This window comes from Galeopterus variegatus, unplaced genomic scaffold (assembly GCF_000696425.1).
Source record: "Galeopterus variegatus unplaced genomic scaffold, G_variegatus-3.0.2 Scaffold46, whole genome shotgun sequence".
Lineage (NCBI taxonomy): Eukaryota > Metazoa > Chordata > Mammalia > Dermoptera > Cynocephalidae > Galeopterus > Galeopterus variegatus.
The window spans coordinates 167265-192061 of record NW_007726157.1 but is presented as its reverse complement, the minus strand read 5'-3'; the positions used below and the strand labels follow the sequence as shown (position 1 = coordinate 192061).

Below are 24797 nucleotides of genomic sequence, written 5' to 3'. Positions count from 1 at the left end.
ACTATACATAGACGTAGAGTTGATAAAAAGGCACATGCTTGTAGAAGATGTTCTTCCTCAATGGAAGGAGAGAATAACCCTAACAGTATCTAACACTTACTAGTTATCTATTAGGACAACTTTGTCTCTGAATCCCTAAATCCTACATAATTGAGGTAATTAGCGAAATGATATAGCTCGGTTAAAAAATGAAGACGATTCAAATACAGAGTGGTGCAAATGGTGGTCATTTTTATTTCAGTACTTGACAAAATACCCCATAAAATTCAAAACTTCTACCATTATACAAAAATAGGTCTCTACAAGTGATATTGTCTGTCTTCATCACCAGTAGCAAATATATTAGATGGAAACATGTAACTTCAGTAGCCTTTTAAGAAAAGTGCAGGACATCTCAAGCTACACATTCAGCAGTATCATAATATGCAAAAGTTTAATCTTTTCACCCATTTGATAAATACACAAGGTTTATAATTTAATCATTTAAATTAGCATTCCACAAATATACATGTAATTTAGTGACTACTGTGCATGAATACATGCACAATGCTTATATATACAAATTCCAGTATGTTTTCATGTGCTGGCAAGGGATTTGTATACAATCATAAACTGTGTTCCTATTGGTCCCATTGAATATTCACAATACAAAAGCACAAAAGAACCACTGACTTACAAAAGAGTTTGTTTAAAATCATTTCAATTAATGATGTTTCAAAGGATTATCTTCTCATGCCAGTGTGAAACTGAGTTGTTGAACCTGTGATAGAAAAACAGGACATTTAAATGATTTTAAATAAAACTGCTACCTATATCAGACTAACTAGTTCACTTACGGCAGATTAGTATTATCCTCCATTTTTTAAAAAAAGCCTTTTTTAAAAAAAAATGTCCTATTCATATTTGAACTGATTTCTAAAAAAGATTTTGAATATGTGTTTAAAAGTCAATATGACTGGTGCTATAGCAAGGTTAAGTGACTAATGTTAAGATTAAAGTGTTCTGAAGGTTGAATATTCCGTACCTCATACATCTTAAAAATGTTTTGGTCTTCAACACCTGGGTCTTTGGATTTGTATGAAATTTGGATGCTAAAAACAAAACAAGCCAGACCAATCCAACAAACAAACCTCAGCTAAGATAATAAAAGTTTTCTATTAGTAAAAGTTACTTCCGTTACAAAAATGATTTCTTGAAACAAGAGATAAAACTATTAACTTAAAATAGCCTGTTATCAGTCCACAGTCTGTGGGACTAGTGGAAAAAGGGTCCTTAATAAAAGTAAAAACTTAGAGCACAATCACTTAAATGATTCAAAGTCTTTGAGTCAGGAGTGAATTAAAGGGAGATAGGGAAAAGAGGTTTTCCCACAACAAACAGGGAATCCACTTCTATTATAAACTGAGTTTTTTGTGTGTGTTTTGAGCAGAGAAAAATAAAAGATCATTCTTACAAAGCCTTTTAAATGGGATGGGATTTTTAGATCCTACATGAAAGCACAATTAGTAGTAGTAGGGATGACGGTTACACGCAGTGCTTAAAGCAACTGCCTGCTTCCCCCACCCCTTATTTGTATGCCTTACCACTTTCTACCGCACGTGACTAAGGATCTTGTTCTCCAGGAGGCTCTGTAGCCTCACAGCACCTTGCACATTGGTGCTCATTGTGCATTTTGTCTAATCAATCTAAATGAAAGTAGTAGGGAATCATTTTGGGGAGGAGTGGGATCGGGGGTGATAAGTAATACCTTGACTTAAATTCTTTAAAGTCAGTTTCTCTGCTGGTTACAGAGTTTAAGCTTTGGCCAACTTGGTAACTCACGAACTGAACTGGAAGATTTGATTATCCTAATGAGGAGGGTCAAGGAGTTTCAAACAACGAAAGGAGTGCTGTGGGCCTAGAATTATGGTGCTGCCAGTACGTGGTTAAACTTAGAGCACCTGACTGAACAGTTCCAAGTCGTCTTTGCAGTGCCTCTAGCCGAGTGATATAATCTGTCAGGGCTCTGTCAGGATCATAATTTTGAAGCTGAGAACATGCTAGGGAACCAGGATTTACATCAGCTGGAGTGCCTGGGTACCTACAGGATTAAAAATATGTACGTGAATCCAAATTATGCAGAAACGATGCAATTAAGTTACCAATCTGCCTCCACGACTTGCCCCCAAAAGGTAGGCCACTTATACACTGCCTAATCTATATCCCCCATGCTTCTGAGTTTGGGATGATAAAGAAACAACTTCCCAATAAATTCAAAAAAGCTGCTAAGTCATCATAAGAATGCCCAGTACAATGCCTATTGCAGAGGTCCTCAATAAATGCTGGACATGTATAAAAGCATCTTGTCTTGCAGACTGTAGAGTTTTTTCACAATGGCCAGAGACTATCAATTTTAGTGAATACTTTTCCCAATGTCTAAACACAGCATATACTATACAACACTTGGTCAGTTCTGTTTCCTATACCTTTAAAAACAAGTTACAAATTCAAACACTGGTTTTGATTCTTAGACTATATAAATATAAATAATTAAAGATGTCTAGCTATCTCAATGCAATGAAGTCAAAGCCCTACCAATCAATGGTAATCTTTTTCTGTTAAGTATTAGTGTATTTAACTACTTCAGGCAGGTTTTATCAAATTCTTACCTATTTTGAAATGGTAAAGGAGACCTAGGATAGTCCAGATCTGATCTTGCGCGATATGTAGTGTGTCTTGGTTCTCCATATAGCTCCAGCCCAACAGAAGAATGATAAAATGGGTCAGTCTTTTCAGCACCTAAAGTAATCCAAAATATATCTTGTGAAGAAAAAAATACCAAGCCCTTGGAAAATTTCCACAAAACAGATAACAGCTCAAAGGACTATTTATTATACTATACTGCACTCCTATACTACCATCTCCTATTTACGATCATTTTCACTTATTCCTGCTGAAGAGGAGAAACAACAGTACAAACAAAAATTTGGTTTTCAAATGTTATTTTGTTTACATTTGAATATGAGTATTTCTGATATCTGGAACTATGCCTCAAAGAAAACAATACTATTTAATTGGGGTATTTTCTTTTTAAAAGACCTCTTCTTAGCTATAACCAGATGAGAGGTGAGGGGTGCCTGAGTGTATGGGAGGAAAGATGGTGTGAATAAAAAATACTTACTAATGTAGCCAAATCCTTTTAATGCTTGACTCTTTATTGCAAAAAACTTGAAATCAAGATTTGCTAACTCCTAATACACAAAGAACTCATGATATAAATTTCAGCTGTTTCAGTGTAAGTATGCATATTTCAAAATACTTTAGAGTAACAAACATAATTCCCCCTTTCTCTGCTGCTCAGCTACTGGCAGAATATCTAAAGGTGTTGTAATACCAATACACAGCACCAGTATGTCTCTGAAACTGTGTGCTCCCCAGCTTTTGACCTCATCTTTATGCCTGAAATGTTCAAGCCCTAATAGTTTGTTTCCACTTCTAGGTGTAGAAAGAATTTTAACTGTTGTTATTATCATACAACCTATTGGTAAACTCAGAAACCTGTCTAAATATTGCTAAATTATGAAAATTTCAAACCTAACTCTTCCATAAGGCTGAGTAACAGCAATCCTATCTTACACCAAAGCCTTACATGCACTTGTAAGGAGAGTGGGCTCTGGAGCAAGACTGCCAGGGTTCAGTCTTGGCTCCACTACTTCCCTAGCTGGTAATTTGGAGCAAATGACATGTGCTTTCTATGGCTCAGTTTTTCATTAGTGATGTGAGAATAACAGCAATTGAACTAACATCACAATATTGGGAGAATACACGAAAAGAGCAGGGCCTAGTGCAGACTAAGTGCTCCATAAAATTAGCTATTGTTATTATTATTATTATAACTCTCCTTAAAACAGTGAGGTCCCCAGCTTTGTTATAAGGACTCTGTCTTTGGACAACAGTGGTTCCAGAATTCTTTATCTGGAAGGTATTACACACACAGTAATTTTAGAGAATTATAAACATGAGAAAATATGCTATTTTGACTTCACCTGGATTCAGTCCGAAGCCATCCCTGTTAATATTGATGGAACAAGAACCTGTGACTCGATGCCACCGTCGAACCAAAAATTTCATTCTAAAAAAAATCCAAAGTTAGTTTCACAGCACATCTTTATTGTAACAGTATATATACTTCCCACAAAAATCAAGTCATATGCTTAAATATGAACACAGAACAAATTTCAACATAATCACAGAATTGCCTAATCTAAACTGTAAATGCCCCCTGGTTTGCAGCAAAATCAACTGGTACAGAATAACAGGGCTTTAAGACCCACTTACCCCCTTCCCAAGAGGCACCAGAGGTTCCTTGTGTTGCCAGCATCAGGTTCTGGCTTTAGGGATAAATGGGGCACAAGAACATAGAGGGCAAAAGTAGACAAGAAAAAACTGAATGGACAAAGAAAGGGCAAGAAGAAATGAAAAGAGGAGGAAAAAATGGAGAATAAAGGCGGGTAGGTATAAGAAAAGAACAAAAACACTCTGAAATTAGCAAGAAGAATGAGCTGGGAAATCTGGAAAAGGGGTGAGACTGTGTGATCAGGGACAAAAAACAATGTTGGCTTCAAAAGGAATGGGAGGGGCCAGCCCGTGGCTCACTTGGGAGAGTGTGGTGCTGACTGACAACACCAAGTCAAGGGTTAAGATCCCCTTACCAGTCATCTTTAAAAATAAATTAAAAATAACAAACAAACAAACAAACAAACAAACAAACAAACAAACAAACAAAAGGAATGGGAGTGTTAGTATCATGAACCAGGTGCAACAAGCTGCTGCCTGCCCCATCTTGGCCCAAAGAGCTTTTTGGAGCATCTGTTTTGATTTCTTAATTCCAGTCAGTTTCAAGGCTTAGTCTTAGGAGGGTCAAAATACAATGCACATATACAAGATAACAACAAAAAGAGGGTGGTAGAGTGAAGTCCTTCAATAGCCACCTCTACACTGTTTTCATGGAGCCTCCCCAAATTCCTCTCATCAGAATTACTGGTTAACTCCTATGACCTCCCATTTAGTGTCTTCTAAGTTCTTTGCATATTGGTCTTCCCCACTAGAAAGTAAGCTGCCTTTAGGGATTATCTCTTTTTCATCAATGCATCTTCCAGCACTTACCCTGTTTTACCCTATAATAAAGAGAGTGAGAGGTGAGAAAGGAGGAACTAGCAGCATGAGACTAAAATGTAGAGTAGTAGAGGCAGGGAGGGTCTAAGGCCAACAGTGAGGTAAAACCTGAGCTCCTGTTGACAACGCCAGCATGAATGAGACTTGGGAGACCTGACTGGTTGCTCTACTGCTACTGGCTTTGTAACCTTTCCCTTCCCCAGTTTCATCATCTGGGAAGTTGAGACTCTGAACTAGGTGATCTCAAACAGCTTCCAGTTAACTGTATCATATTTTTGAAAGAAAAATAAGTAAAGAAAAAGGGGCAAAAACTCCCTGAAGCAGCATCAGATATAACCTGACAGGAAGAACTTTAAAAAGCAAAACTCCTTTGAGACTCTGTCTAGTTCCTAGAGAAATAAAAGGGGGCAGAACACACAGAGAAGCCTAGGGGTCTGGGTATATACTGACCAGACCAGGGGAGGACTGCAGAGGGCCATGTCCTCAAAGTAGTTTGAGTCTCGTCTCCACTTCAACCACATACGGAATGAATACCAGAGTGCCCAGCTTGGAACTACTAGAGAAAAGAGCAACAGAGGCACTAGCAAAGTCCAATGCCCTAAAAGCCTGAATGCAGAGGCACTAGCAAAGTCCAATGCCTCAGACCTGAATGCAGAGCAATGCCTCGGCTTTCCCTAGCTGGGCACTCAGAGTGGGTTATTTCAGTAATAAAGAAAATAAATGTATGCCAGCCTAAGGAGCAATGCTTCAAGACATTTTTTTCCCTTTTATGATCTCTTTTATTTATATCTCTGAGCTAGTTCGTGGGTCTATTCAGATTTTTTTTTTAAAAAAAGGCAACCCAAACTGGATGTGCCAGTGGAGTCACCAGCTGCCTGCACCTGGGAAGGCCCTTCCACAGGGTCTATACAGTATGACATAAAGTATCCCTCTAAAAGGATGAAGACCTAGAAAGAAATAAGCATGCATACTTTAGTAATGGCAAATGTCTCCTACAATTCATTATATAGAGTACAACAGACAAAGCAAAGAGGGAAGAGTAAAAACAATCCTTTTAGAGAGTCTATTATTAAAATGCATTTTCTTTCAAGTACTTTACCTTGAAATTGCGATGGACACTCTGACAGCTGAGCGAAACCTGGTGAACCCCTTTGGACGGTTGGTGATCACCTCTAGATCTGTGAAGGCCGGCTGCCCCCCCATCCGGGCGAGCAGGGCCAGGGTGGCGTCTTCACATTCCTGGAACCCACCCAGTAGCAGCAACAGATATTTCTTCTGATAAATGAGAGCTTTTCGAAAACTTTCTGCCCTCAGGTATTTACTGTAAATCCTCTATATTTAAAGAAGGGAAGAATGTACGACATTATTAAGAAGGCATTCAAACTGATATCTAGGGAAAGATAACCCAGATTTTAATAATAATTTTATTATTATTTAGGTGGTAGTAGAATGTCAGGTACCATATCATTGTTTTCTACTTTATCAGCAAAGTTGAAAGTTAAGATAATTAAATTTAACCTTTACATTTTTGCCTCTTTTTAGTCAATGGAGTCTAAATACTTACAATTATACTTTTTCTGTATTTTGGATTTTAGCCCCCATTCATCATATTTATTGCAAATGCTTTTGTTCATCCCATTATCATCTGAACTTTAAAAAAAATTGTATAGAGCTATTTTTATTATGGTCACTAATCAATTTAAATTTTTATTTTATTTTTTATTTTTTTTCCTTTTTGTCTTTTTTACTGACCGGTAATGGGATCGCAACCCTCGGTGTCGCGCCCGTACCGGGGACTGGCAACGGGATCGCAACCCTTGGTGTTGTGCCTGCTCCGCGCTCAGCCAGTGAGTGGGAACCGGTCTCCACTTGGGATCCGAACCCTCGGCGGGAGCGCCACCGCGCTCCCAAGCGGTGCACTATCCAGTGCGCCACCGGGCCGGCCCTCAATTTAACTTTTTAAATGTTAATGTTTTCTGTCCCTTTAAGGGTCATAAATTTTTGTTCACTCAATAGTTAGAATAAATATTCCAAATACTTTTATTTCTGTTTTGAATTTTGTTAACTAATTAAGGTAGTTTATTACAATACTCATCAGTAGTCATTAAAGAGGCTATTCAGAGGGCTTACCATCTTACTGGGCACGATACTCTTACATGGACAGTAGTACAGCTTTTGTTAGGAGTTGAAAAGGTAACAGTACTGTTGGTCTATTAGGGAAGAAACCCTGGGAAGTAGGACCACAAGCTCAGGGTACAGCCACTGTGACCATTAATACAGCTTAACCTGGTATCAGTCCTGCACATGCCTCTCCACAAACTTCTGTGACCAGCTAGGGACCTGCATTCACTACACAGACTGAATAAAGAGACCAAGAGGCACAGACTGAGCACCTCCTAAATTTCTTCAGTCTGTTCAGTTAAGGTCAGTGAGAGATGAAACAGGGCAAAAACAGAGGACCAGCTGTAATATGTTTCGATGAAAGATGTCTCCTACCTTTAAAGTGACATGTTCAGAATCCGGGCTCAGATTTTGAAGTAAAGCGTCATTTCTTAGTTCAGTTCTCAGTTTGTACACTTCAGCTTCTGCCCTTTTTAAGGATTTCTGGAGAGTTGACTTTTCTCTGTTCCATACCTCTTTTTCAGAAGCAATGATTGCTTCGATGTTGGAACCACCACTTAATGAAAACCTAGAAGACTGCAGAGACCACAGCCTACATGATTTTTAAGAACAAGACTTTCAAAAAAAGTCTGAATTAACCATATTAAAGGTGTCTCCCTGCTGGATACAGAGTCTTAGCTTTCCAACCTCACACACGGAAAGTTCAAAGACAATCTCAAATGATATTAAAGAATACTGTCATTTTATATAAGGGATTTTAGCATCCGTGGATTTTGTATCCACTGGGGGTCTTGGAAACAATCCCCGGTGAATACTGAGGGATGACTGCGTACACTAAGTATATGTTCCTTTGATGATCAGATGAACTGCACAACCAAAAGTCCTTGTGAAAGCCTAGCCACAGAAAGCGTTTGGCAGATTTAGCAGAGTGTTGAACTAAAAAGTCGAGACTTAACAGATGGACCATATGGGCCCAAATGTTGAGCCTGTGCCTGAAATAGGGCACTGAAGCAGAGAAGAAACAACCAGTACGTACACAGGTAACTGGGCCTGCAGAAGTTACACAGATGTGTTTTCATGTAGTTTACTGTATAGCTGACAGGTCTTTCCTATTTTTATACTGAGTGATTACAGAGACATGCAATTTATTTTGTAGCTTCTTTTAAATGGAAACAATTTAAATAAATTCCCGGAGTAGTTTATTAGACCGAGATACATAATTTATTTTTCTCTTAAGCCATAAACATAATAACATATAAATAACTGAAGAGAAAAAAGTCAGGATTCACATTTAAACGTTTCTTTATATGTGTCTGCTGTTGGCGCCTATGTAGCAAAGTATGGCTTTGGAGATAAACAGATCTTGGTTTGACTACGACTTCAGTTCAATTTTCTCATGTACAAGCATGGATGTGGATTAAAGATTCTGTATGTATATAACCCAGAGTCTGGTACAGAGAAGGCTCCCAATAAATAATAGTTACTATTATTACTATTATTGCCATCCCTATGAAATTTTTCCCAGATTCTACTAAGAATCAGATATTTTATATTTTTACATTATCAGGACTAAAAATTAAACTAGATTGCAGAAACTAAATCTGGACTACTTCTAAGACATGGACATGCTAAAAGTAGACGTACATTATCTCCACCAGCTCCTGTCTGTCGATAGCACCTGATCTGTTCTTCCAACTTCATAACCATGTTCCTTAAATCATTCTTTTCTTCAGTCAGTTGGCTGATATGTCCTGTCAGTTCAGCATTTTGTCTCAGTAGTCTTTCAGTCAATGAGCCACAAGAAGTACTTGGGGACACTAAGCTGGGCTGAAAAAATAAAATGGCTTAAGGACACACAAGCACCTATGTATGTGAATAATGTATATAAAAGTGTGAACAGGCACTGAGAGCAACAGATTTCATGAAGAAGTAGTGCTTGAATTAGTCTTATACAATAGGTAGAAATTTGCCAGGTAGGAAAACAAACAGGGAAGGGCATATTAAGCAGAAGGAATAACACAAAGGCTTGAACAAGAATGTGTTACTTTTAGGGAGCTACAAGGCTTGGTAAGGCTAGAGTAAAGGTTGCTTCAATTTATGAATAATAGACCTACATGTAGGCAATGGAGAGCATGAAAGCTTTAGCCAGCAGCATGCCACAAACAAATTTATGTGTCAGAAAAATTCCTTTGGTAGCAGTGTGAAAAGTAGAACAGATTAGGGAAAATATAAAATCCTGTTGTCAGGCAGACCTGTCAGGATGTTGATGCAAGAGTCCAGGTAAGAAATGCTGAAAGTCTGCTTGAAGGTAATAACTAAGGGACAGAGAGTAAAGAGCACATGGGATTTTATTTAGAAGGTAAAAGGCACAGGACTTAGCGACTACTTAGATGTGTGGGTAAGGATGAACATAAGTGGTCTTTGGCGACTTCTGGCTTTCTAAACTGGGTGATATCATGACCAGAAATGTGGGTCTGGGGTAGGAAGGAGATAGAGAAGATGAAGTTCAGTCTAAAATGTGCCTGTGTCCTAAGGAGTCACTATGGGATATATTTTCCAAAAGAAAGATAGAAAGATCCAGTTTAACTCACTGAAAATATAAGTCTGGACAACAGGACAAAGGTCTAGCCTAGAACCACAGTCCACTAGAAGATAAGCTCCATAAGGCGAGATTTTTGTCAGATTTGTTCTCGTATCCCCAGAACCAAGTACGGTACCTGACACATAGTAGGTGCTCAATGTAAGTATCTGTCCGATAAATAAGTCTAATGAGAGCTCAGGCTGTGGGAATGGATGAGCTTTCATAGTTAGATCACAGTTAAGAGAACAAGATGGAAGAGGACAGGACAAAGAGAAACCCATAAAGGTGACTCATGAAAGAAGCAGAAGAAATGACAGAATACTGATGCAAAAGGCAAGGAAAGAGAGGGTTTTAAGAAGATGGAAAAGGTCAAAAGTGTCAAATGCTACAAAGAAGAGAGACAGGGACCGACAAGATTCACCAGATTAGTCAACTGTGAAGACACTGATAGGATTCTAAGGGTGGTTTCATGGAGAGGTGAGGGTGGAAGCCAGACTAGTCTTTTAAGGAGCTTGGTCTCTTAATACAATAAGAGGTCAATGTAATTATCCAACAACAATAATGGAAGTTAATTTTCCCCAAAGCTTTCATGATCTTCTATTTGGGAAAGGCAAACTTTATTCATATTTAAAATAAATAAGATAAAATTAAGGCTCTATAGAATATGATGGCAGTTTCAAACAATTCATAGTTCCTATTAAATTTTTGCTCTCAATGCTTTAGACAGAGCTTTAAAAAAGTCTTACCTCTTCAGCTGGCTGACCAGTTAACTTCTGTAGTTGTAAAATAATTCCATCAATATTTTCCTGAACCCAAATGAAATCTTCATCATCTACTGTTTCAAACTGTAGTCTTTTAAAAAAAGACAAAAAAGTCAAAACATACCTTCTCAATTAGGGGTGTTTACTAACATAAACATTACAGATCAGGTGACGCTCTGCTTCACCCATCACTTCTCCCTTATATTAAGTGTTCTCTTTCCCTTGGTGAAGGTGTTAAAACGTTGTTTTCAGATATATGAGTTTTGTTAAAGAATACCACCTCCTAATGTAAACATGCATTATCTTTAAAATTTCAATTCTCACCCTTGGCTAACATTAATGAGGGATGGGGTCTGTCCAGCCTATCTAAGAATGCCATTTCCAAAGATCAGTCAGAGAAGTCTTACCTGTTAGAAGCTTTCTGGGCTAGATGCTGTAGCTTGGAAGTCACATGTTGAAGCTTTTGCCTGATCATTTCTAATTCATGATTATAGCCAGTTCCACCTCCATTCATTTCAATCAATTTAGGATAGCTTGATTCCTTTATTTCTCCTTCTATTTTCTGTTGAAGAACCCAGTTTCTAGTTCGATCACTAGTTAAGCTCCACGTGGTTGGCTGGCAGTTTTTTAAGGGAACACAATTGTTGTTTATATTCTAAGTAAACTTCTATAGATTTCATTTTTAAATAATTTGCACATAACTATTTCAATAAATTAATCCAATATCAAAATTTTATCATCAAAGGGCTTCAGAACTCTTAAAAAATAGGTAAAAAGAAACAGTGCCAATTTACCTCATTAAGATTCTGATACAGAATTCTTCTACTTTCTCGTTCTTCTTCTCGTTCTAGTTCTTGCTTTTGGAATTCCTGCATAATTCCTTGCAGTCGCTTTCCTTCAAGGTCTAACCTATAAACTTGCTGCCTTTTCTCTTCCAGCTGGCGCTGAAGATCTTCCACTTTGGACTGGAGCTCGTGCATTTTTTTCCGTCCTTCAGTGTTGGCTTCCTGTTCTGTCTGCAATGTCTTCCTATGAACCTGCCTATCTTTTTCCATTTGCTGTCTTGTTTGCAAAGAATCCAGTTTATATTTCTCAGTCTCATTCAGCAATTCTACTATGCGACTGTGCTTTTCTTCTAGCTGTTTCTGTAGCTCTTTAAGGAGGTCCTCAGAAGGTAAGGATGTCCGAGGCTGCCCACTATCATCACTGCTCTGCAGCTGTGCACGCAATTCCCGCTCTCTATCTAGGGAACTACTCATTTCCTGAACTCGAACTTTCTCAGATTCTAGAAGTACTTGAAGCTCTAAGTTTCGACCTTGTTCTTCTGATAACTGGGCATCATATAGCATTCTTTGTGATTCTATTTTCTGCTGTGATTCATTTAGTAGCTGTTTCTGTTGTTCCAATAGTAGATTCAGCTGAACATTCTTCTGCTTCTGACCCTCAAGTGAGAATTTTAGATCCTTGTAGGAGAAAAACAAATTTAAGAACTTGTTAATATTAGAAATGCTTTGTAAGTATTCAACTGTGCCTTTATTAATACTAAGTAGCATTTGGTAATAGAAGATAGAACTGATTGTATAGAACTGTTAATCAGTTTATTAAATTTTCAGTGATTAGAGCATAATGATTTGGGCAGCCAACTGATTTTCATCAAGGAATGTAAATAAAAGATAGATAAAATAGTAATACTTTTCTGTCAAAACATTAATCTTCTCTGGCTAAGGAATATGAACCAGGATACACTTCTAACCTGAAAAACCTTGTGCGTTGCAATACCATATGCTAAAAATAATAGGGTTTATAGGGAAAGCAAGGTTAGAGACAATCTACTCAAAAGCTATGCAATTTTTTTTTTTTTTTTGGTGACTGGCCAGTATCAGAAACCAAACCCTTAGCCTTGGTGTTACAAGGCTGTGCTCTCACCAGCTGAGCTAATCGGCCAGCCCTATGCAAATTTTTAATGATAAAAAGTAATCAGTACCTACGGAGATAACATATCCAGTGCTTAGTACAGAGTTCACTAAGCCTGAAGCCTACCACAGCAAACATTTCAAAAAAGAATAGGGCAAAAAAGCTGGCAAAGCATTTTTCATTTCAGTATAGTTAGCAGACACTGGGATTACATGAATAGAAGAAAAGCAGTGAGCCAGTCAGGCTACTGTTGAAGTGGGCACTGCGTGTAGTACAACCTGCCTTAAGCTGAGAGCCTTGCAAGGATGAGGCATGCCTCTCTGGGAGAGCCCAATGTCCATTTTAAATTTTCTTACAGTATAGCAGCAAGTGCTCTTGCTGTCAGAAAAGTATCCCTGCTCTCCTTTCCTAGGAGAAAACAGAAACCAAACTCCTTCTGCATTAAACTGATATGATTGCCCTGTTTATCAAATAGTGTGTGCATTAATTCACGTCCCCAAAAGACGTTACAGCAGAGCAGTGTGTATGCATCCTTGAATATAGAAAACAAAAAAATCATCACACCATTAGTATTTCCTCATAATACAGTTTAGATAACATTACAATAGTATTCAGTGCATAGTAAACAATTATTTACATGTTATAAGAGAGTCTAAGTTTGTCATTAAACAGAGGGAAGTCTCAAGACACTCTTCTCTCATTCTGGGGCTCACAGAGACATGAGGCATTTAAAGACAAAGGTAATAATACCTCAAGTTCTTCCTTATCCCGTTCTTCATTGCGTCCCAATTTGGCTTTCTCTTTCTCCAGGGCCCATTGGAGCTCTCTTGATTTCTTCTGTTCACTTGCTAAGGTATCATTAAGCAAATGTACTTCATCTGTCTTATCTTTAACTTCCAATCTAAATCAGAGACAAGTGAACTTTCATAAACTATTTTGACCAAGTATATACTAAGAGAGAGAAAACAGTTTCCACTGAAAACTTGAGGCATATTATAAACTAGCCAATAAAAAATATAAACCTGAATGTATTTACTTCTATATTATATAAACCTATATATTTACATGTATAAACCATGCAAAGGTTAAGGATTCTTGACTATGAATTGTTTCAAATGAACTGTTTCTAGTAGTACAACTATTAGTTATTATTTACCATTGCAAACAATTATGAGATTTACAGTTACAAAATAATATGAATAAAATTTTCCCTTGTCTTTTACTGAACATGGGAATCACCATGTATATTTGTGTGAAACCAATGTTCAAAATAAAAATGACTGTACTTGTAATGGGTCTTTGGCAAGCGGAATATCTCAGCATTTACATCAACAAATATACGATTTTTATAAGCATTATCTTTTCAAACACTTTGAATATTTTAGCTAACTAAAGCATGAATGCCACTGATGTAATAACTATTACTTCAAATTAGCTGGTGGTAAAATAAAGGTCAAAATTATATCTTATACCCCAAGTCTCAAACAGAACCAAAGCCACAGTAGAGAATATGCCAATATAATCATGAGTTCATAATTTGGAAAAAATTTAGAGTCTTTTCCTCTCTACTATAGTTTCTCCTATAAATAACATAGTTTCATGCTACTTAAACATCATATATAACGTCATATTTTTGTAATATTTGCAGTGTTATGACAAAATTACTCTAATTCCTTCACTAATACATGTTTGTTATAAGGAAGCCTGGCACACCTGAAAGCCTCTAATTCCTTTAGGTGCTTATGCTGTGCTTTGAGTGTTGTTTCTAGTTCCAATTTAGTTTGTGCAAGTTCACTCTTCAGCTCAGCAACCACCATTTTCTCAGAACTTAGCTGCTCCTGTAGGTCTGCTGCTCTGTCTTTCACACTGCTGAGCTCCACTTGCATTTCCAGCATTTGAGATTGCTTCTGCTGCATATTATATTCCAAGAGTTCTAAACAGAACATGATTAATATTAAACATAGGATCTAGCAACTTATATTTGGTTTATAAATATTTTGTTGGTAAGGATTGATTTGTAATTTAGGAGATTACTGTAAAGCAAATGTGAAAAGATTACAGTCCCAAGAGTTGGAAATTTAAATAAATACACTTTATGCATATTTTTCTCACAGTGCTACTGATCAAGATTTCACAATATATATAAGAATGATAAAAATTTAACAAAATACACCAATGTAGACTTAACATTAAAAAAAAAAAAACTTTAAGTGTTCACACAATATTAGAAACAGGAACTCCCATTTGTTCTCTCAGAATTTCAACAGCTCACACTAAAAAATTACAAAGATTTTTAATAGTTACGCAAAGCATTTGCAGGAGTTACCCATGTAACTATGATTACAATGATCAACACGGCTTGCTTCTTTGCAGACAGTCCCTACAAACTTTACTATATACTCTGTCCCAAGAAGTGGGAAGTCCAAACCCCAGTCTGGATCCTGTTTTTTTTTTCATTAAAAACCAACCAAACCCTTGCTACATGTTTGTTACAATAAAAACAAACTGAAAAATTTGTATTCCTAAGTATGTTAAATGAAAAAAGCATGTTACAAAATATGTACCAGAATCATTTTTTATAAAAATCATAAACTTACGTACACATGCACATTGAAATGGTCTAGAGACATATTCACCTGGGTGTTACATGGTCATTGTTTTAGGATTTAGGTGATTCTAGCGGTGATTTTTTTTTTTGGCAGCTGGCTAGTACAGGGATTCAAACCCATACTATGGGTGATTCTTATTCTTCTGTTTCTCTGTTTTATCATAAATATATAACACTACTATAATAAGAAAAAAACTTTTTAACAAATTCTATCAGAGTTCATCAATTTATGTTACAATTCATATTAATGATGTTAGGAGACAGGAATAGCACTGGCTTCAGATAATAACCAATCATGTTAATTTTTTAAAAACACTTTCTTACGGAGTAAGAGAGTAGAGGCTAAGGGTTTACATATATAAATATGAATATACGTGACACTAATTAAGCTATCCATGGGGTTCTATTTAACTTAAATAAAACAATATCAATTATCTCTAAAAACAATCTTCAATTAAGCCTATATCTAAAGGGATATGTTTAATTTATCTCATTATACCTGTTTTCTCTGAAGTAACTTTAACCTGCTTCGCCTTTCAATGACGAACGTGAGACTATGCTGTGACTTTCAAAATTTGCAAAAGCACTGGTGTTTCTACCATTGTATGAAACAAATTACTGAAGACACAGGCATGTGTCCTCACTAGATATGATGAAAATTAGACTTCACTTTACTCTCTAATCATCTCCATCTGTAGCTCAATATAAATGAAGAATCCCCCACTGAAAAGCAGGAAAAAAACCTGAAAAAGCATATCACAAGAAAAAAATCCAACTAGCCAATTATCACATGAAAAAGAACTAAATCATTTCAGTATTTAGAAGTCAAAACCACAATAAGAATCCACTGCACACCCAACAGATTGGCAACAGAGGCCTGACAATACCAGCTGTTGGCAAATTTGTGAAGCAACAGAACTCATATACTGCTAGTGAGTGGAAAATTTGAAGACATGCATCCTATGACTTTGCAATTCCACTCCAGGAACATACTCAGAAGACTCATGCACAATGCATCACAAACACTGTATAACAATGTCCATGACAACGTTGACTGAAATAGCTAAAAAGTAGAAAAGACCCAAATGTTCAAGCATAGAGTGGATATATAAATTGTGGAATATCTACACAGGGGAATTCTATACGGAATAGAAATGAACGAACTAGAGATAAAAATGCAGTAACTTGGAAGAATGTTATAGAGAGGTGAAAGAAGCAAAACACAAAATATACACAGATTGTAAAGTTCAACACAGGAAAAATTTTAAACTTGTATAGTTTAGGAATATATAAATAGGAAGTAAAATTGTTTAAAAAGTCAGGATAATAATTACCTCTAAGTTACTATAAAGGAGCATATGTTTGGGAAGGGGCCTTTTGGGATACTGGCAATGTTCTGCTTCTTCACATGAGTGATGTTTCCACAGACATTCATTTAATAACTTGTTGCATGGTATATTGGCATTCTATACTTTTCTCTTTGTATATTACAGCTTACAATTTTTTTTTTCCTTTTTAAAAAAGATGACCGGTAAGGGGATCTTAACCCTTGACTTGGTGTTGTCAGCACCACGCTCACCCAGTGAGCTAAGCGGCCATCCCTGTATGGGATCCAAACCTTTGGCCTTGGTGTTATCAGCACCACACTCTCCCGAGTGAGCCATGGGCTGGTCCCTACATCTCTCTTTTAAAAATACAAAAAAGATACAAAAGTAAAAGATAGCAAACCAAATGTAATCTTTCCTGACCCCATATTCTCCTAGTTATAGTTTTCTGCTGCTCTTTGACCTTGGTATTATCAGCACCACACTCTCCCAAATGAGCCACGGGCCGGCCCTACAGTTTACAATATTTTTAAAAAAGGATTGAAAAAGAAATAGTTACTTTAATTTTGGATTTCTTTTTAAGTGGTTATTCTCTAAAGAGTATAGAAGACTGTTTTCTTAACATACAGCTTTAAAACAAAGAAAGATAATGAAGTTAATGGGCATTAACTTGATCAAGGTAATGGCTATTCATTTTAAACTAAATCTTGCTGTTTACAACCGATTTGACAATGCTCTAACCCCTTATAGTAACTAATAAAGATTATCTCCCCGAAGTGAAAATTTGTTATGAGAATTTTTAATGAAAATTGTTATGAGAACGAGAAGTAAGTGTGACTATGAGGAAATGTTTTAATGAATAATAATAAGAAAAAAGGAAACAAAAAATTTTCACTTATTTGTGTAAACATCTGACCCTATCATATAACATACCTTGGCTTGGTTTATCACTCTCATGTTCTCTTTTCAGAGTCATTTTCCAACCACTCATTTGAGTATGCAGTGCTTGAATTTCAGATAACAAACTCATTCTATCTGCTTTCTGAAGGTATTCCATAGCTGCTCGATATTCAATACCCTGGACAATAGAAATCGAGTGAAAAGAGTTGTAAAGAGAGTAAAACTAACAACCAAGAAGTCTGGAGAGGAATAAATGAAATACACATGCTAAAAAATTTTTTATTTTAAAAATTTCATTATTATTCTTCTTCAAAAACATATGAGGACATGTTGCAGATAGATGCTACTTTACCCCTAAATACTGCAGAGTGTATGAGTACTTCCTAAAAACAAGAACATTCTTTTATATAACCACAATATAATTATCAAAAATGGAATTAACATTACTGTAACACTATTATCTAATGTACAGAGCTTATTCAAATTTTGCCAGATGTCCTTCACAGAGCAAGGAAAAAAGAAAAGAGATATTCATAAGTCTTTCTGTCTTTCATGACCTTGAACTTTTGAAAATTAGAAGTTATTTTGTTGTACTGTCCCTCAATTTTAAAAAATGTTTTACTTTTGGGCCGGCCCGTGGCTCACTCGGTAGAGTGCGGTGCTGATAACACCAAGGCCCCGGGTTCGGATCCCACATAGGGATGGCCGGTTCGCTCGCTGGGTGAGCGTGGTGCTGACAACACCAAGTCAAGGGTTAAGATCCCCTTACCAGTCATCTTTTAAAAAAAAAAAAAAAAAAAAAAAAAAAAATGTTTTACTTTGAATTAATTTAAGCCAAAGTTTCTGGGTACCCTTCAGCCACCTGTCCTTAATGATAACATATAACCATAGTACACTATCAAAACCAAGAAATGGCATTGGTACAATACTATTTAAACTGCAGGACTTATTTAGATTTCATTAGGTATATAGTACTATGAAATTTTATGACATGTACAGGATCATGTAATCACCACCACAATCAGGGTACATAACTGTTTCATCACACAAAGAAACTCCTCTGTGTCACACCCTCTCTCTAACCCAACCCACTGACAACCACTGATGTATTCTCGATCACTATAATTTTGTCATTTCAAAAGTGTTACGTAACATGTAAGATGTTGAGGGTATAAATAGTCAGTTTCTTTTTAACTGCTGAGTGGTATTTCATTATATGGATGTACCACAGTTTGTTCATTCACTTACCTGCTGATGGGCGTGTGGGCTGTTTCTAGTTTTTGGCTATCAAAAATAAAACTAAGAATTTTCATGTATACATTTTTATGGAAATATGTTCTCATTTTTTGTCTGATTAAATATCTATGAGTTTAACTGCTAGGTCATAAAAATAATGTTTAACTTTATAAGAAACAGCCAGATTATTTTCCAGAGTGGCTCTTCTATTTTACATTCCTACCAGCAATGTATGAGAGAGATGCAGTTTCTCTGCATCCTCATCAGGATTTGGTGTTGTCACTATTCTTAATTTTGACCATTCTAGTAGATGTGTAGTTGCCTCAATCTGGTGTGGTCTGATATTTCCTGAAGAGTAGATTCTGGTTATGCATTTAACAGAAGTACCACAAAAGTGATGTTGTGTCCTTCCTATCAAAAAGTACATGATCTCTGTTCCATTACTGATAATATCAATTCTTTTTTTTTCAAAAGATGACCAGTAAGGGGATCTTAACCCTTGACTTGGTGTTGTCAGCACCACGCTCAGCCAGCGAGCTAACCGGCCATCCCTATATGGGATCTGAACCCGGGGCCTTGGTGTTCTCAACACCGCACTCTCCTGAGTGAGCCACGGGCCAGCCCGTTGATAATATCAATTCTGATTGCTTGGTTAAGGAGGTATCTGCAAGGTTTCTCCACTATAAAGTTACTTTCTCCACTATAAAGTTACTGCTTTTCCCTTTGTAATTAAAAAAGATTTTCTAGGGATTTACTTTGAGACTATGCAAACATGCTTTTCCTATCAAACTTTTTCATACTAGTTTTAGCATCCACTGTGGTTACTGCCTGAACAGACATTATTGTAGTGCTTAATAAAGGGTGATTTCCTAACTCCATCATTCCTTCCACATTTACCAGCTGGCATACTACTGTAATAATTTTTATTTATTTATATCAGTGTAAACTCATAAATTCTTATCTTACTTTTTGGTTTATAATCTGTCACTATCATTTAGTTAGACATTTAAACTTCCTAGAATTTGGCCAGTGGGAGCTACTTCAAGCTGGCTTCTGTGACCTTTTGACACATTCCCTTCATTCTTTGAATGATTCTTTTACTTGCCTGCAAAACAAAATATACCATGTTCATCTTATACTTTACCTGCTCTAGCCCTGCAATCAGCCAGTTCTCTAAGGAGCCCTAGTTCCTTTTAATGCAGAATGTATTTAAAAACCAAGATCTGGGAACTAAGTGTAATGAGTAGATTTTTAACTACCGATTTGATTTTTTTACTCGTTATAAGTCTTTTCAGGTTTTCTATTTCTTCCTGAATGAGTTCTGGTAAATGATTTTTTTTTTTAAAGAAAATCTGTCCATTTCACTCAAGATTTTAATTTTACTGACATAAAATTATTCATAATATTGTTATTTTTATATCTCAGCTATATATTTAGTTATGAACCCACCTTCATTCCTAACTTTTTAAAAGTGTTTTCTCACTTTCCTTAACCAATTCTCCAGAAAAGTTTCTATTTTATTAGCTTCTTCAAAGAACCAACTTTTTTTCTTTTGGCAGCTGGCCGGAATGGAGATCCTAACCCTTGACCTTGGTATACCAAATGAGCTAACCAGCCAGCTCCAAAGAACCAACTTTTAATGTTTTATCCTCTGTATTGTACCAGTGTATTTTATTAACTTCTTTTTCTTTATTATAGTTAATCCTCATTATTCATGGATTCCACATTTGCAGGTTTTCCCACTCACTAAAATTTATTTGTAACCCCTGAATCAATACTTGTGTTGCTTTCAGGTCATTCACAGACATGCATGGAGGAGCAAAAATTTAAATTGCCCAATACACATGTTCCCAGCTGAAGTCAAACAAGGTGACACTCTGCCTTCTTGTTTCAGCTCTCATACTCTAAACAAGTGTCTTTTCTGTAGTGTATTTAGTAAGTATCTTTGTTTTTCACATTTTTCTGCTTCTTTGTTTGTGATTTCACTGTTCAAAATGGCCAAGTGTAGCACTGAAGTGCTGTGTGGTGTTCCTAACTGCAAAAAGGCTGTGATGAGCATTATGAAGAAAATATGCACATTAAATAAGCTCCTTTCAGGCAGGAGTTACAGTTCTTTTGGTGGTGTTCAATGTTAACAGATAATATATAGTAAATAAGGTGTATTTAAGCAACCACACATAAAACGAGGTAATGTATCAATTGGCTGATGAAAATGTTCTGACCAGAGGCTTACAAGAATCTAACCCTGTATTTCCCCTAGAAGCAATGATTGCTCACTATTCACAGCAACATCATAGAACATTACTGTGAATAATGAGACTTGACTGTATCTTACTCCTTGTACTTTCTTTGGGTTTATTGTTTCTCTTTTCCTAACTTCCTACGTAAGATGATTAGCTCATTAATTTTCAGTCTTTCTTAGTTTCTAACACAAGATAAAACATTAATGTAGTATTTTTTCTCCTAAATACAGTATTCTTAGTGGCTCCTGTTAAAATATTAAAACTTCATACTTAAATTAAGACTTTAAAACTAATCAATAACTCATTTTATTTTTATTAAAAACTGTTCTTTAAAACAACATTTCATTTTGATACCTGTTCTTGTATTCTCTGTTCCAAACAGTTTAATAACCCAACTGCATCTCTAGTACCTAGAGCTGTCAGCTCAGTCTGAAATGCGGCTAGTAAAACACTGTGCTCCTTTAAGAAAACTTGTTGAAGGGCAAGCAGAAGTTCACCTCGCCAGTCTGAGAAGCTCTCATGAGACTGAGAACTATCATAAACCTAGCAGAGTACAAATAACAAAAGTTAGTTTGCAAATAAGCATGTTTTTAAAGCATTTAAAAAATATTAATCTACAAAATGAAATAAATATTAAAGCCTGAGCATATAAATTTATTTTCATGTGTTAAAGTATATATAGCAATTCATGTGAAAACATGTAAGAGATAATTTAATTTGTAAACTGCATTATTATTGTTACAAATAATATAAAACTAGATGCATAATATTTTTTGGTACCTCAGCTTCTCTTTGCACTTGTATTTTGGTAATTAAATCCTTAAGAGATGAGATTGTGTTGAGGTAAGCTCTTCTCTCTTCTAGCCAAAATTCGGAAACTTGCTGAACAGAATGGTCCTCTCCATCATAGGGAGACTCTGTGAGGGAAAGCACCTGCATGCCCTCATTATGGACAGCTCTCAGTAATCCCTAGAAACCAAAGCCCAAAAGCCAGAATTAAGATTTCTTCGAAGACTAAAAAATTAGACAAAGAGAAATATTTTAAACAAGATAGTCTTATTTAGCTATACTGATGTAGAAAAGACACTGTAGACAAATCTCCAGCCCACATTACTGAATGTCTTCTTGTGGAGGGGTAAGCAAACCCCAGTAGACTGCCTATAACCTTTCGTAGCTCTCACCTTTAAATTCCTTCTATTTAGCTAATGTCCTCTTCCTAGGTTTAATGATTAGTCACTGATTTGACCAAATGAAATACATGGGAAAAAACTTCTACTCCTTGAGACTACTTTAATAATTTTGGCGAACAAAAATATAGGGAATAAATGTTATTAAGAAAAATCTTCACATATACACATAATCATTAATTATATTACACTTTATTATCTGTGAATTATGGAAATAAAACGAAATAGATCCCCAAGGTTCCCTCTAGCTATGCAATTTTCTCTTCAGAGAAGATCCTACTATATAGCTTCTAATAAAATACTATGTTCAATGTAGAAATGACACTAAGTCATTTACTAAGTTTAGTAGCTAAGTTTACTAAAAGGTATTTATCTTTTAGTACCTTTATTTTCTTTGGAAATGAATCTGTTGAAATTTCACCTTCTTCTCCTCGGCCTTCTGATGTTGTATCAAATCCCTGACTTTGTGTGAGATAAATTCCTTGACCCCAGTCTGATCCAGAATCTAAAATAAAGAAAATCATTTAATAAATCAACCCCCATCAAGAACAACACTTTTAAAACAAATACTATAAACATTCCAGAAATTTATATAACTTACCACTGGAACATATTTCTCTTGTTTGGTAAGCATCAGAATGTGTTAATTCAGGAATTGAGGATCCCTAATTAGAGAAAACAAACAAAAAAACTCATAAAATTTTTTTGCTTTAATAAAAATAGTAGCCAATGGATCATTCTGCTGTTTTCTAATGCTGTAAAAAACAATCAATCAATCAAATCTGTTATATCTTTCACAATAAATGAAACTATCCATGGTTTATAACTAGTCTATATTTTCTTTCTTCATGGATATTACCATGATAAGAAAAGACATTCGTGAATTAAGGAATGATATCAGGTTCCAAATCCACATAGGAACTTTATTATCTAACGCTACACAATGGAAAGATTTAAAATTGTAATAGTATCATAAAGAAGAGACTGCCCCAAATTCTTTTTTTAAATTTCTCTTAAAAACACAGAATGTTGGAAAAAATCATAGAATATTCAAAAACATAAATATTATAAAGACCAAATACCTCTTTAGTTCTCAGACACTGTATCACTGCCTTCAAGGTACCACATTCCTCTGTCAGTAACTGAACAGCAATATAATGTTCCCTCTTTAAGGTTTCAGTTTCTGAAATATGCCTGGATTCCATATCCAAAATTTCAGCAGCATGTAGTTCTTGCATCTGCTCAATTTTTTCAGTAAACTGACTGATTATTTCAGTGACTTCTTCTGAGGAACAGTCACTTTGTAAATCAATTTGGATTCCTGCATTTCTAACAAGAATTTGTGGAGTCTGATTGCTGCTATTGATCTTGAGTGTCTCATCTGTCTGGGATGCACAGCTTCTACCCACTTTAGTAGGAAGTGGCTCTAATTTGCAGACCTTTCTCTTTTCTTGTACCTCAGTTTTATCTTCTTTTTCTGCGAAGTGGGATAATTTCTCTTCTGCCTTCCTGAGTCGATCCCTAACTTGGCTTAAATCTTTCTGAAGAGATGCCATATTTATTTCTTTTACCTAAAACATAATGAATAGAACAGTAGAGCATTCAGTTAGAAATTTTCCACATCAAATGTAGAATTTAGGGTTGGAGGAAGAGTATAATTCATGCTTATATGGTCATTTTCCTCAGAATAAGAAAAACATTTCAGAAACATTCATAGTTTACATATATATATTCATATGTATATACAGTCATAGATTACTATAGAAGTGAAATAATTTTGTCATTCTCTACTTTTGGTTTTCATGGTGTATATGGTTCTCTTTAGCACCTGTCTTTCTCCTCTTTCATTAACAGATTAGAGATTAAAAGGCATCCTCCCCACAAAGATTCCCAGGCAAACCAAGCAAGTAGATGCTGGTAAAGAGTTGTTTTCCAAGCTTTTAAGCTATGAATCTGGGTTTGTTTTTATAGAAGAGAATATACTTTGAAATTAAATTAAGATAGGTAGAAATAAGTAAATTAGGAGCTATGTTACTTATCTTACCAAAAGCTCTTCTTGAAATTTTTCTGCCTTTTCTTTATAACTCACAAGTTCTTCTTTGGTAGCCACTGACTCAGCTCTAAGAGCCTCCAGTTCACCAAAAAATACACTTTCTTCGTTCGTATGAATAAGCTCAGTAGTTGTCTGAATGGCAGTGAAAAACATAAAAAATACATCATTAAAAAAAAAATTACAGCTAAGTTCAAGGAACTTATACATTCTAATAAAGCTTTTCAGGAATGATTGCCTAGAGATAAAAGAAGTTGAAATAATCAATGGTCTTTCAACAAATAGGGAAACTTTTTCAGAATCATCATTTTATATTCTTGAGATGATAAGAATAATTTTCCAGGAATGAAAGGTGTATCACGTCATTAGTGATCTAGTCTAAAGCTTTATAAGCTATTAATAAAAATATTATTTGTTACCATTCTAAAGTGTTTCATAATTACCTCACTTTCCTCAAGAGATACCAGGTATAACTAAGATAATTCTTAAAAGTTATACATGGAAAGTCATATTACTATTTTAATATTTATTACTTACAATAGTTTACAGTTCCAATGAGCTAAGAGAAAAAAGCTCAGTAAACAGAATTATCATTCTTTGCAAAATAAATTACATAATTATAGGATCCTGATATATCACTTAACCTCCTGGTGTTTAGACAAGACTGTGTACATCTACTACTCAAAATTATAAATGTATCAAGTGAGAATATGGAAA

General features: G+C 35.7%; 1 protein-coding gene across 1 annotated transcript in view; it reads right to left on the bottom strand.

The window, feature by feature from the left end:
- Positions 1-206: 206 nt before the first annotated feature.
- The window catches only part of AKAP9 (A kinase (PRKA) anchor protein 9), a 136932-nt gene continuing 112341 nt past the window's right edge, over positions 207-24797 (bottom strand). Inside the window, exons 32-50 of the mRNA XM_008572140.1 lie at positions 24075-24215; positions 23113-23601; positions 22632-22695; positions 22414-22535; positions 21624-21812; positions 21198-21386; positions 17398-17542; positions 14245-14464; positions 13282-13432; positions 11412-12080; positions 11025-11233; positions 10603-10708; positions 8920-9102; positions 7651-7851; positions 6254-6486; positions 4026-4111; positions 2649-2778; positions 1941-2080; positions 207-760 (exon numbers count right to left, since the gene is read on the bottom strand). Coding sequence (XP_008570362.1) covers positions 723-760; positions 1941-2080; positions 2649-2778; positions 4026-4111; positions 6254-6486; positions 7651-7851; positions 8920-9102; positions 10603-10708; positions 11025-11233; positions 11412-12080; positions 13282-13432; positions 14245-14464; positions 17398-17542; positions 21198-21386; positions 21624-21812; positions 22414-22535; positions 22632-22695; positions 23113-23601; positions 24075-24215 — 3705 coding nt within the window. The 3' untranslated portion in view covers positions 207-722. The remainder of the gene's footprint in view (positions 761-1940; positions 2081-2648; positions 2779-4025; positions 4112-6253; positions 6487-7650; positions 7852-8919; positions 9103-10602; positions 10709-11024; positions 11234-11411; positions 12081-13281; positions 13433-14244; positions 14465-17397; positions 17543-21197; positions 21387-21623; positions 21813-22413; positions 22536-22631; positions 22696-23112; positions 23602-24074; positions 24216-24797) is intronic.